Source organism: Falco punctatus (genome assembly GCF_963210335.1).
Source record: "Falco punctatus genome assembly, chromosome: 4".
NCBI lineage: Eukaryota > Metazoa > Chordata > Aves > Falconiformes > Falconidae > Falco > Falco punctatus.
In genome coordinates, this window is record NC_137583.1 from 33,186,803 (window position 1) to 33,200,409 (window position 13,607).

General features: G+C 43.7%; 2 protein-coding genes across 8 annotated transcripts in view; one reads left to right on the forward strand and one right to left on the reverse strand.

Moving 5' to 3' along the window:
- The window catches only part of TECPR1 (tectonin beta-propeller repeat containing 1), a 29,083-nt gene extending 19,003 nt beyond the window's left edge, over positions 1–10,080 (forward strand). For 4 of the 5 annotated variants that reach the window (XM_080384241.1, XM_080384239.1, XM_080384240.1 and 1 more), the window contains 6 exons: positions 735–909; positions 2,104–2,239; positions 2,586–2,678; positions 3,394–3,500; positions 3,944–4,063; positions 4,762–10,080. In XM_080384241.1, coding sequence (XP_080240367.1) covers positions 735–909; positions 2,104–2,239; positions 2,586–2,678; positions 3,394–3,500; positions 3,944–4,063; positions 4,762–4,959 — 829 coding nt within the window. In that variant the 3' untranslated portion in view covers positions 4,960–10,080. Of the gene's footprint in view, positions 1–734; positions 910–2,103; positions 2,240–2,585; positions 2,679–3,393; positions 3,501–3,943; positions 4,064–4,761 lie in introns of those variants that run through there. The other variant, XM_080384242.1, reaches the window with a different exon arrangement.
- BHLHA15 (basic helix-loop-helix family member a15) lies at positions 10,027–13,546 on the reverse strand. 3 transcript variants are annotated; one of them, XM_080384259.1, is made up of 3 exons: positions 12,943–13,545; positions 11,832–11,899; positions 10,027–10,778 (listed from the first exon to the last, which is right to left on the reverse strand). In XM_080384259.1, exon 3 carries the CDS (start codon positions 10,717–10,719, stop codon positions 10,219–10,221), a length of 501 nt encoding a protein of 166 aa, XP_080240385.1. In that variant the 5' UTR covers positions 10,720–10,778; positions 11,832–11,899; positions 12,943–13,545; the 3' UTR covers positions 10,027–10,218. The 3 variants fall into 3 exon arrangements, with proteins under 3 accessions (XP_080240385.1, XP_080240386.1, XP_080240384.1); XM_080384260.1 differs by lacking the exon at positions 11,832–11,899 and having other exon boundaries at positions 10,027–10,755; positions 12,943–13,546; XM_080384258.1 differs by having other exon boundaries at positions 10,027–11,899.
- Positions 13,547–13,607: the final 61 nt, after the last annotated feature.

Sequence of the window (13,607 nt, forward strand, 5' to 3'; positions counted from 1 at the left end):
TATCAGTTTTAATTGTCAGTTGAAAATCGAAAACAAATAGGGAACAGCTCAGGGCTGGATCCAGTGTTGCAGAACTGGAGAATGGAGGAATGTGCTGAGTTTTTCAGGACATTCTTCATACACAGAAGTTAATTTTGTGATGATGGAATCTAACATAATTTCTTTAATAGACAGCACTACTTTGTTGCAGTTTCCACAGAAAAAATATACCAATTCCCAGAATGACCTACCTCCAACTCTTTATATAAAGCTGCCTTATCTCTGCCTACCTACATAACTTTTTAACAAGCCCCACCAAAAAAACTAATTGAAAACCAATTACCTTAACCAAGACAGAGGCAGGAATGGACCAGGTGTGGAGTTCCGCAATGGGATTCTCAGCTGGGGTCAAATATTCATTATCCAGCTGTTGCCCACTGTGAGTTTTAGAGAACTAGAGAGCAGTGTAGCACAAGCTGCAGGCTTCTTGGTTGGCCTTGGTTTTATAAAGTAACTTTTCTAAAAAAAAACCACAGAAGCTTTGAGAAATCAGTAATACGTCAAAAGTTAAAACCTGATGCAAAACACTAATGATTGTTATAAATCTCTTTGAAATGAAAAATGCTAATACTTACTGTACCTACTTAATGAAAAGACTTCAGGATTGTTTGCACTGAAGTCAACAATGGACCAGGAAACAAATTCAGTTATAGAAAGTACATACTTCTGATGGGCGTGGGTTTTTTCTGCTTCAGAAAATGTAAGATAGTCACCAACGGGCCGTGGCTGGAAGTGCCTCCTGTTACCCTGTGGGACATCTCCATAATTCCCAGTTCAGATGCAGACGATGAAGAAGCAGTAGCACTGTGGGCAATCAGTGACAAAGGAGACGTGCTCTGCAGGCTTGGAGTGACACAGCAAAATCCAGCTGTAAGGCTCCCTGTTTTTACTGCCTTATTGTCATACTTAATGTAATTATGGAAGTACATACAGTCATGCAGTGTCCTCTCTCAAAGCACCTTGTTATTTTTTTTCACTTTTATGTCCCAGATTTGAAGGTCCTTGTCCATCAACTGAAACAGTTTGCTGCCCACAGTTCTTACAACAGCACTTCCCTTGCATAATCTACCTTAGCTTGTGCCACGTCACTTGCAGGAACTTATGTCAGCTCCTGTAGGTCTTCTTGTGAGGCATTTGACTTCCACCTTCTGCACTGAAGCTTAGTTCCTTTTTTTTTTTTTTAATTGTTGACAATATGCATGTCCCATTTAAATGAACTGCTGAGGATCAGAATTTCTCTGAAGTATGGTCCCAGTCTAATGCCCACTGATACCACTAGGAGTTTGTCGTTTGACTTTTCTGGGCCTGGAACTGGCTGCTTATTTAAGACAGGTGGGCCTGGACTAACCTATGGATTTAACTTTTTTTTTATGGACTGTGACAGAAGTAATGAGTGAATATCCAGTAAAATACGCAGAAAGGAACAAATAGTCCCAGCAAGTTCAATAGGAATAGTTATTTCCTACTAATAGACATATGCTGAAACACCAGATTAGGGTTGATAGGCACTGATTTTAAACCGTATTTACAATGGGGGCTCGGAGGCGGGGAATCTTAACAATATACTTTAGTGGAGTTTGGAGAAGAACTGCCAGTTGAAAATCGATAGGAATGGGTTTTTTAGTTTTTTTTTCTTGCTGTTCAATCAGTTACAATAGCACAGATCTGTAAGGCAGTGCAACAGCAAGAACTGAAATACCATGTCTGGAATCTGAAGCTCCATATCTTATTTTTGTGAGACTGTTGTTCTATGTAATCAAAACCAAGGGATTATTTGAAAAAAGAAGGCTCTAGCCCAGCTATTCAGAGACATGTAGGTGCCTAAATTCTGGTGATTTCAACAGAAAGGCTCTGTTATAGTCCAGTGTAGCTATTTTCAAAGAGTTTTATATCCAAATATCTTTGACAATCAGGGACCTTGTTTCTGTTCAGCTGTAAAATTATGTAAGAATTATTCTTCAGAATCTTTTTCACTATGTAGGGCTTTTCCCATTTGGGAATTATCAACAATATTTGTCATGGAGTTTTTAACTGCTTTACAATTAATCTTACGTGATTTGTTAGGGAACGTCCTGGCTGCACGTGGGAACAGATCAGCCCTTCATTTCCATCTCAATTGGAGCATTTTACCAAGTGTGGGCTATTGCTAGAGATGGTTCTGCCTTCTATCGGGGTTCAGTGTCTCCAAAAAAACCTGCAGGTAAGTACTTGCCCTTTTTGAGCAGTCTTCTTTTTACACATTGTGTAAGCTTTACTACACTGCGACATCTGAACAAGACGAGTCAGTTTAGCAGACGGCTTTCCAATAGCTGTGCAAAACACAGTGCATATGAATAATACTGATTGATAATTATAGCAGTTAATTTGCTCTTCACTTGTGTGATTTAAAGTGTTTGCTTCTATAAACAAGCTAGTAAGAATCTATTAAGTGTAATGTCATTCACAGCTTTCTCCTCAGCTATGTATTTCAACTGCAGGCATTTCCAAGACTTGTCATACATAATTTTGTCTTCTCAAAATTTTACTCAAGTATTTCTGACCTTTAGGTGACTGTTGGTACCATATTCCTTCACCTCAAAAACAAAAGTTAAAACAAGTCTCAGTAGGACGAACGTCTGTGTTTGTGTTGGATAAAAATGGTAAGGATCTTTAAAAATTATTTATCAATGTTACAAAAAACAAATCAGTATACATCAGACCGATTTAAAAAGCAGAGGCTAAGTTAGAGCTTCTGCTTGGACAGACAATTACTGTTGCTTCAAGACGAGTAATATTTCATATTGAAAGAGATGGTGTACCTGTTTTTTGTTACATCTGATAGTGCCCTAGGTAGCAACAGTCTAGCATCTACACTGTTCTTGGGGGGGGGGGGGGGGGGCGGGAGTAAATGAATGTCAAAGAAAAGAATTGTATGGCAGGATTTTGTCCGAAACCCTAGAACGTACAAAACTGAAGAGGAATATTTTGTTGTTGCAAAACCTAGAAATGGCACCACCATTGCAAGATAAATTACGAAGCATCCTTTTGTAAAATAAACAAGTCTTCAACACCAGTCTCCTTCAAAGATCTTTATCTCATTTGCTTTAGTGCTCTAGTGCATAGTTCCTTATATGAACATTTTTCCCAAAGAAGTTTTACAGAACAGAGTTGTTTTTTTTCCAGAAAAGTTAGAAAGATTAACTGTAGAAACACAAATTCCAAAGTAGGAACTTCATTGTCCTTCACTGTAACACATTAGTCAAAACCATAATACATATCCACAGAACACAAAGCATGAACTACTGATTTGTTATCTTGTTTACTAACACTTTATACAAAGCAGATAAACTGTTACCAGGACTGGTTATTTTATAGGCAATCTTTGGTACCGGCAAGGTATTACACCAAGCTACCCTCAAGGATCTACGTGGGATCACGTTTCAAATAATATCCGTAAAATGTCTGTAGGGCCCCTGGACCAGGTGTGTATTAAGCTTCCTTGTTTAAACGTTAGTTTATTAGTGACTTAACATCCTTTTGTAATTAAATGTTCTTCATAATTATTTGTGTTTAACTTTATTTATTCTCCAAGGTCATTGTCTAAATGCTAGAATACTGATACCAACACAAAAGTCATGCCAATGAAATAGTGATACAGCCAGCCCTTTGCTGTAAAAAGCCTTGTTAATTTTCAGTTAACAAGACTATTCTATATATTTAATCTCTTTCCTGCCAAGTCTTACTATCTGGCAGTTTTAATTATAACACTGCTATCTAGTTGGCTGTTTGGGTGTGCCTCTGACTAAATTAGAGCAGGTTTGGCCAATTCAAGATCAAGACTGATGTCTGAAAGAGGTCAAACAGACTGCACCTGGGAAGAGCAGCACCAAGAGCACATGCTACTGCCTCCCTTTGTTTTCTTGAGGTCTGGGTGATAGCTGACAAAGTGCAAGGAAGTCATAGTCTGAGCTGTGGGACAGTCTGCCATCGCACCGGTGTTCAGCCAATGGAACCTAAAGGCCTCTCATGGGATTATGGTATTGGGGTAAGTGCTGGGGGCATAAAACTGCCTAAAAGCTGTGTATCCAAATACCTGTGGGCACGTGTAGAAAGGAAAGTGCCGTCCTGCTCCAGCTGGCAAGCTTCCTACAGCTTGCATATACCTGCAGGAAACTGACCTTCGTTCTTCAGTTTTATGTTCCTTTTTTAAGTTAATACTACAGGTTATGCAATTATAGCTGGGAAGTAATGTATTTGCATTTGATAAGCATTCATTTTAAACAGGTAATTAAAAAGTTATAATGGAAAAATTAGTAAAGTAAGTGCTGTTTTTAAGAAGTGGAATTTTTCCTAGTCTGCAGGTTATTATTCCTCTGTGTTGTTCTCTATATTACCCTCAATGTTTGAAGAAAGACTGTTTCATGGTTTTGGCCCCTTTTAAGTTGGTGGAAAACCTGCTGTGGCTCTATTATGAATGCCTGACCCTAATAATCTTAATTCCTTGTAATAAAAATAATCCTCAAGTTTACTACCTCTATACCTCCCTGTCAGGACGATACATTGTGTTTTGTTTTGTTTTGTTTTGTTTAACAAGGAGCCTTTTTTCTGATTCAGCCCAGAGCAGGATTACTTTCCTCATGAGTAAACAGTATAAAACTGGTAGTGCACATAAAGCATCGCATTAGATATGGTACTTGCAAGGTGACATTTCTCCTTTTTTATTTCTTTATCAATCTTTTACAGGGTGGGTGGGAGCACATTACAGTCAGAGGAAACACAACTGAAGCATCTAGGGTTGCTATGCATGACACTTCCGAGGAAAGCCTTGCGGTATCAAAGGATTTAGAAGATGAGGAGAGTAAAGGGAAAACAGAACACTCTAAAACCCCTCTGATGGTCAGTGACAGTCAGGAATTGGACAGAAATACTGTTAATTGTTAAGTTGTCGCCATCTACATGTTGCAGACAAGCAGTAATCAGTATAATTTAAAAAGAAACTTAATGTCTATTGCCTGGAGAGAAAAACATGGCCTTTTTGTGCTACTAATACTTTTTACTGAACTGGAGTTTGCAATGGGGTATTTTAAATACTGACTTAATCTACTACATCATGTGTAAAACGTGACTTGATAGAGCTAATTGGCTTTGTCAAAGCAGGCAGGCTTTTTAGCCACAATGTATTTCTGACCCTTTGCCATAGCTGCTATACAACCATACAAATGTGGATATCTTCACAGATGATTACTACATTTACTTATTTTTCTGTGAATATTACAGTTCTCTTCCCTATATTTCATATTCACACACCTTGCAAATTATTCTCCAGAGTCATGTTTGAGCAGAGGTGAAGTTATAAATTTAAATGAATTACAGGCAAATATAACTGTCCTGACTATACAAGCATTGACACATGCATGTAACTGTTCAGGTGAGTCCTGCTTATATCAGCATGTGTACCATGCTTGGGTCTTGCTCCCATCAGCGATATTAAATTGTATACAGCTCAACAGGGTGCAGCTACCAGTAAGAGCCAATTTTTGCTCACAGTGAGCAATATCTTAATCAAGAATGGAACCACTGGTTTCAGCAGGACTGTGTAGAGAGCACAGTCCTATTCAGTCTAAGTGACAAAGCTTCATTCTAAATTGTCCGCCTAAATGGTGATAAATCATGTTTTGTCTTCATCTTAACTGGAACCCCACAATAACTGAAGTGTACAGATGCCTACCTAATGTGGTTGGAAGGCGTCAGACACTTGAGGAGTTAGGCTGCATTCCAAATCATCGCAAATCATGCTTTCATAGCCTAAAAGAAAAGAGGAGGTCTTAAGTAAGATTCTGACTTCACAGTGGTAGGAGTGCTAAACAGCTTTACTGATATCAAGTGGAATTTGCCAATGTACACTAACATGGGTTCAGAATGAAGCTCTGCTCTTTGTTTTTAATACATGATTGATTCATCCCTGCTTTCAACAAGAAACGACTTTTTATTCTCAAAAAAAGCTTTTTTTCCTGTCTTACTTATCATAATTGGACCATGATGTGAAATCCTTATTTGAAATCCAGTCCTTGTGCTGAAAAAGCCTCTCCCAGTAGCTTCAGGAAAGCACTGTTTTTCCCCTGGCAGCAGTTTACATTGATTTTTCCTCTCTGTGTGTGACTGTATATGGAGTTATTTTTATATGATGAGCAGTGTGGTGTGGTCTCAGTACTGTATTTGTAGAAGTAAAACATGTTTGCACGTATTTAAGGAATACATTTGGCATTTTAATGCCAAGGAGAGCACTGTTTCCAAGTCCAAATGTGAAAGAAGATTCAAGATGCTTTACTGTTTAAAAGAAACTGTTGATCTTTCCAGTATGTGATTAGAAATTTCTGGTTTATACATACATTGTGGGATTACCATGAATAACATGTTTGCATTAATTACCATAATAAGTTTTGCATAACTTGCACAGTGTCTTGTCCAAATAAATAACTTTATTACATGTATTTGTGGATAATTATTAGGACTGTATTTTCTCTGCATCGTATGAAAAATATTTTAATAGTGTTTACATATCCAACAATCAAACTGATTTCATACAATAAGCTTTATAATGTACCTTTAAGTCTTTCCCTACATTGCCAAGTTTCACTTACTTTACTGTAAAAGCTGGGTTTAAGTGAACAAGAGATAAGTTGTTTATGCTCGAGTACTAAATATTTGCCTTCTGAAACTATTATTTAGAAATCTATTTATTTAATTTAAAAATGTAATGTCATTGTTGTGGCTAGTTAAAATAAGGAAAAGTGACTTTAAATTGAAGCAGTTTTCAAAAATAAAAGTAATTTATCAGAAAAAAATGCTTCTTACGAAATCCCTTTTGACATGTCCAAGAAATGCAGCACTTTGTAGCAAAGTACATTGTGGAACTAGCAGTTGCCATTCCATTAAAACACGTTATGTCCTGTGCCCAACTATTCACTGGGGATGGCTGCTTTCAGAGAAGGGGTAACCTTCACGTCTTCTCTGCTACTGTACTTGCAGCTAGGTGTTACATGCCGTCTGGGGCTTCATATTTGAAATGCCTCTGTTTTCAGGAAGTCCTGTCAGAAATACACTGCCATAAGCATTTAAACTTTGTATTTGTAACAGTAATATCAGTGTAATTGGTTCTCAAAGTGATGTGCAATTCTTCACCAATGGCACTGTTGAAAGTTTTTCAAACTCATTGGTTTCCATCCTCTGCTAAAGTAACCAAATAGCAATTTAAACCCATATATCCCATAAAAACATTGCAGACATGACATTTAGTATAAACCTACGTATGACCTTACAACGCACTGTTCTAGCAGACTAATGACCTTTAAAGAATTGTACCAAAAAAAAGACTATTACCTACAGGTGCTTAGTCCTTACTTACTGTATAATAGACAGAACCACAGCATTCAGGCTGGATGGCCCTGAGGAAGCCACCTGGCCCAGCCCCTGCGGGGCTAACACAGCCAGGGGGCTCCCAGCCGTGCCTAGTCAATGCCCGAACACCCCGATGAGGATGCCGGAGGCTCCACCACAAGCAGCTGGCACGGGTGTTTGACGGCTGCTGCAGCCCATGGCAGAGGCCCCAGGCTCTACCCGCAGCCCACACCCGGGCTGTAATGTCTTCCCCCTGAGGTGGAGGTCCCTGCTACAACACAGCGCCCGGTCTCTGGCCTTGTGGGGCCTTCATACAGGCTCCAAGCTGTCCTCAGCAGGGCTGCCGCTCAGCCCCAGCACCTGTCCCTCTCACCACCGGCCTCTCCCAGCAGCAAGCACAGCCGACGGTGCCAGACCACGCCGGCGCTATGGTGGGAGCCGCAGCAGGTAAGGGGACCCCGCAGCCTCGCCGCTCCGCCCTCAGCTCCTCTCAGGAGAGGACGAGCCCGCCAAAACGCCTCACGGCCGCTGCCCCTCGGCTCCTCTCGCTAGGGGACGAGCCCGCCAAAACGCCTCACGGCAGCGGCCCCTCAGTGCTGCCGCCCGGTGCCTGCTCGCTCGCACCACAGCGGCGTCGCGCCAAGCCCCAACCGCGCCCCTTCCCGCGTACCTCGCCACAACCGCCCCCCGAGCCGGGGCAGCCCACCCGCGGCCGCCGCGCCTGGCCTCCACCGCGCCCTTTCTTCTGGCGGCGCGGCCTGTCCGGAGCAGCTCGCCCGAGGCTTGGAGGGTCCCCCCGGCCCTGCGCCAGGGGCCGGGTCACTCCCCAGCCTCCGGGGACTGCCAGCGGGGCAAGGACGCGGAAAAAACGCCACCCTCCCCTGGCCGCCGCTCCCCAGCACCGCCGCAGCGTAACCTGCGAAGTTGCACGGACCCGATTAATGCACCCATTTAGCCCACGCAGCATGGCCAGGCACCCCAGGCCCCGCACCCTGCCATGCCTCACACCCACACCTGCCTGCCGCCAACAGCTGCCCAGCAGGGCCTCTGTGCCTCCATCATCAACCCAGCACCTCTGCGGGCAAGGGAGTAACTGAAACAACTGAAAAAAAATGCCTCGGTGATACAGATTTCTCCTGTTATAATCTGGTAACACACAAATACAGTAAGGGCTTTACCAATGAGGAGCAGCTATTGAATGAAGCAAGGCAGAGCGCTGTTACAGCAAGTCAAATCTTAAAGACACTAGCCGATACCTTCATTAGCATTTGAATACTTCGAGGTCTAATCACAACTATTTTAGTGTGAAAATAGCTTTACTGATATCAAATGGAATTTGCCAACATATACTAATATGTTAGTTATATAACCTAAGAAAATCCCAAGTCAAGTCAGGATGCAAATAGAGCTACGGTGAAGAAAAATAACTCGCAGCCCTTACGCCTGTCTGGAAAATCTTACCTTTTAGTCTGAATGAAACTGTCACACGATCAGCCCTGCTGGAGCAAAATAAATACCATGTTATGAACCATCACCCTCCAGTGATGGACCAGATAAATTCTCAGCCACCACTCCTTGGATGGCCCTGCTGTGCAGGGAGGACCATGCCACACATGGTCCTGCCACACAATCCCGCCAGCACATGAAATGCCAGTTTCTACACCTTTGCTACCCACGCCACAGAGCAACAGCGGTCCTGCCAGCGCGGGATGCTGGGGATGTGGGTAGGAAGGGCTGTAACACAGGGGCTCCACAGGCAGCAGCTCCAGCAGAAGGCACCTCAGCTTGTTCTCCAGGTATGAGAATACAAGAGGAAATGAAGGTTCCTCAGTGACATAAAACTTTTTAAACTAAGATGGGAAATGAGGGGAGAGAAAGAAAAAAAGCAGCTTATTTTCCTTTTTGAAGAGTTCCTGCTTCATTTTATTGTGTTTTACAATACCAGAATCTACCACTAACCCAGAAAGAATCCTGATCACATTACAAGCTTCATTAGCAAATAATTTGTAATTGGATAGATTGGTAACTTATGCCAATACTAAAGCATTTTTATCATAGTTTTAGCAAAAATAAGTCATTTGTCTCTTATTTATTATTTGCATTAAAATGGCACTCAGACACCCACTAACAAAAAGCTCCATGAGACTAGATGCTCTGGAAATACAGACCAGAAAATGTCCTTACTCTAGAGAGCTTACAATCTAAGAAAGCTTTGTAGATGTTTACATTAACAAGTACTTTAAAAGATTTTATGCTTTTCAAGGCTCAAAATTACCAGAGCAGATCCAAACCACTCAAGGTAAACACTCATATTTGGTGGCAAATTCACCCTCACACACACTACTTCACTCAAGTTAGTCAAATGTTGCATCAATTTTAATTTCCTCTGTAGCAGACTTAAGAACAGTCCCTGACAGTCTGGTGAACAGCGCTACAGCCAAGATTCTCAACAAGCTCTAGTGAACTCACATGCCACAGGCCTTACGTGCTTCACTCACAACCCTTCCAGTGAGGGTAATTTTCAGGAGTTACTAAATCTTTACTGAAGTCAAACCTGATGTACCACACAAATATATCCACTAAGCTCTGAAAAATTCTTACAATTTAAGGTCATTTTTAAAATGTGCCTTACAAGCTATAGCCATGAGTGTTACCTGTTTGTCTTTCTAAGAAAAAATGGGGGATAGCTGGAGGCAAAAATACTCTCTTAAAATCTCTATGTACTGACAGGTATTATCACACAAGAAAGAAAAAGAATGATGGTAGTAGCTAACTGCAGGTGTTTTGGCTGAAGCTTTGAATCTATGGAGAATATTTTGGTAGATGTTCATCATGATCATCATCCCCATGTTGCTGTTGATAATGCTGGTACAATTTGGACCCCCAGGCTCCCCCCATACCTTCTGCCGCTGGGAAGTGTCCATTGGACATATTGAGTATAATGGAGGTCAAGGATTTAATGTAATTTTTGGCCAGTGTGAGTGTCTCTATTTTGGAAAGTTTATTCTCAGCTCTCACATGAGGGATGACCTCTCTCAAAGCCTGGAATGCATTGTTGAGCTTGTGCATTCTCTGCCTCTCCCGCTCATTGCTTTCCAGTCTCCTCAAATGCCTGTCCTTATTACTCCAGGAATGCTTGGCTCTGGCTGTAGTGATCTTGCTGCTCTCCTTGTTTCCCCCACTTCTCCTTCCTTTGTGTCGCAAACATTTCACCAGTTCTTTTTTTCTCATTGCCGACTCCTCAGAAAATGCTTCTTTGTCAACAGTATGCCTTTGCTTCTTTCCTTTGGTTTTAGTCTTCATTTTTTGGTAGATGTACTGGCATTAAGCATCAATGTGCTGTAAAAACATGACACTAATATCTTTAACTGTTGCACAACTCCATGCTGAACAAGTAATCTGATGCAGGTTTGTTTGATTCATTTGTTTACTTGTTCACTACTGGAAAACCATCATTGGCTTTCAAGTTGTGAACGTGATTGCTCAGGACGATCTACGCAGATGAACAGAGGAGTAAATCATTTTTTAGAGAACAGATCCTTCTTCAGCTGGAAGGAAGAGGTTACGCAGGGAGCAGAGGCCAAATGAGTAGAACCACTGAAACAAAGATGCAGTGAATCACCTACTGGTGTCCTCACGTATGGGAAACCAAGTGAAAAAATAAGACACCCCTCTACTTTCTTATAATAGGCCTCAAACTGGAGAGACTTCTCTCACTGCACATAGAAAATGCTCTCCATGCTGATCTTCCCGCGGGAAAAGTGAACCACAACTCAAAAATATATCAGGAGTACAACGGTCAGTTAGGTTTAATAACACATTGCCTCTGTTTTTGATCGCACATGCCTCTGTCTTCTCCCAGCTCTAGTTACCACAAGTTATAATAAACCCATACGTCACTTCATTGCACACATGCAGGCTTACATTTAGGGTATTAGACAGAACCTTCAGGGTCTTACTCAGGAATTAACTTTTCCTTGAACTCCGGGTAATTGCTTTTCGTAAGAACAGGTTTCCGCTGTATTTTTGAGCAGTCCACTAGAGGGCAACATGACACACCAACTCATACAGAAGCTCAGAAACTCAGCCAGGAGCACATTTTCGCCCACGGCATTTCTTGCATTCTGGGCTAGTCCTCGCCACACGCACACAAAACAGCACTTCCCTCTTCCAACAACAATCAAAAAACAGTGGGGCTCAACTGCAGTTCCTCCCCCAGCTGAACAGCAGCAGCGCAGTATTTATTCTCCAGGTTATCCAAAAAGACACAGTGATGTTCCTTCCTCACAAGTTAGGCAAGGCAGATGACAGCACTGAAATTTTACCCTCCCTCAGCTCAGATTCTGTGCCAACCCTACATCTGAAGACAGCAGCTTCAGAGCAACCCTGCCTCTACCACCAAGGATCAGTGTAACTGAGACTCTATTTCCAAAATGCTTCCTTCCACTTTCTTCCAGTTCATGTGGCCTTCGAAAAGTTCAGTCTAAAAAAAAAAATATTTTTATGATGATGCTGTTATGTAAGAGCAGTTAGACAGTTGGTGAGCCAACAAAAAAAACCCTCAAAACCTAGCCGCAGAAGCTTGACCATCCCATTACAGACCATCAACCTTAGCCAGAGCAGGTGGCAAGCAGTTTCTGGGCATGCTGCAGTAAATATCACTTCCTCTCTCATTTCTTTAGAGACATCTTCAGCTGCTCAGCATTTGCAGTGACTCAGTTCTCCACTTGTGCGGGTATCCTGGCCATCCCTGGGTTCCTTACTACCAGGGAGGTAACTTTGCCAGAAAAAGAGAAATTTCCCAAGCAGTTTGGCTAGGGTAGCAGCCAGGTGATGAATGCGGAGAGAGACAGTACTGAATAGCTTGTGTTGTGAGACCCTTGAAGAAATGCTAGAGACACACAAGTATCTTATGCAAGAAAACAGGACTAAAACCAAGCACTGGGTTTGTTCTGAACAGTCAGTCTAATTTACTTGGCAGAAAATGCATAATTGCAGGACAGGAAAAGTAAAGGTGGGCACAAAGGAGACCATCAACTTCCCCCTCAACGCAGAAAGCACTGTCTGGCAAAGCAGAGAAATGAGCAGCTGATGTTTGAAAGGAAAACTTGGTGAAGGACTTGGTGAAGAGGGAAGTCCATGGAGGCAGCCAGCAGAGAAAGCTGGAAAAAAATCAAGAAAGGAAGCTTCAGCAAACTGTGGGAGCAAAGTAGCCTTTAAAACTGCAGGCTAGGGGAAAGCAAATGGGATGATGCGGGAAAAGAGGGTGCTTAGCTGGTAGAGGTTTGCTTTCAGGCTGCTGCACACTGCTGTAACCCTGAGAAACCCGCTCAGGGAGTCACAGCTAGGCTGCCGGGACCCCTAGGGAGATGGCATGGGTGCACAAGAAAGAAATGGAGACAGAGAGGGGATCAGGAGCAACAGACTGCAGTGGTCAACAGAAACCAGAGAGCAAGCAGCCAAACACCAAGTATTCCACCCTCTGCATTCATCCATCGGGGCTGGCATCCCTCCTCCACGACTTACCACTGCCACCAGCTGCGGAGAAGGTGCCTAGGGCCCGAGGGGTGACAGCAGAGACCTGCAGGACGCCAGGAGCAGCAGAAGGGTCTGTGGGGGCAACAGGGGCACCACCGTCTGTCCTCCGGGCTGAGCCAGGGGCTGCCGGCGGGAGCCACTGAAGGACTAGGCCCTGCCTCACCCGAGTAGAGCCGCAGGGCCCAAGCGGGCAGGCGCTGCCCCGCGGCGCCCCGGTGCGGAGCCCCGGCTGGAGCCGTGGCCGCCCCGCGGCCCGCCCGCCCCGGCCCCGCCGCAGGTGGCCGCGCTGCCGCGACACGTTGCTTTAGCGGCGGGGGCGGGCCCGGGGCGGGCGGCGGTGGCGCTGGCGCCTGGCTGAGCAGCTGGTCCGCACGGCGGCCGCGCGAGCGCCAGGTCTAAGCAACGGAATCATGCGGGGGCACACGACCCCCGGCTCTTACCACACACCCCCGCGGGGTGGGCGCGGGGCTGAGCCCAGAGACAGCAGCCAGCGCAGGGCTCCTGACTTCTGGGTGGGCGCAGGGCTCTCGGGGACAATAAAATGGCAGGGGGGGCAGCACTCAATGCCAGCACTGCTGCTGCGTACGTGTCCAGGCGCTGCCACCAGAGGGGTCAGTCTCGTTCTTCAGTAGTTGGAGGAGGAAAGTCTGTCT

Coding starts and splice junctions, on each gene's coding strand:
- BHLHA15 (XM_080384260.1), bottom strand. CDS start 10,719: ATGAAGACTAAAACCAAAGGAAAGAAGCAAAGGCATACTGTTGACAAA.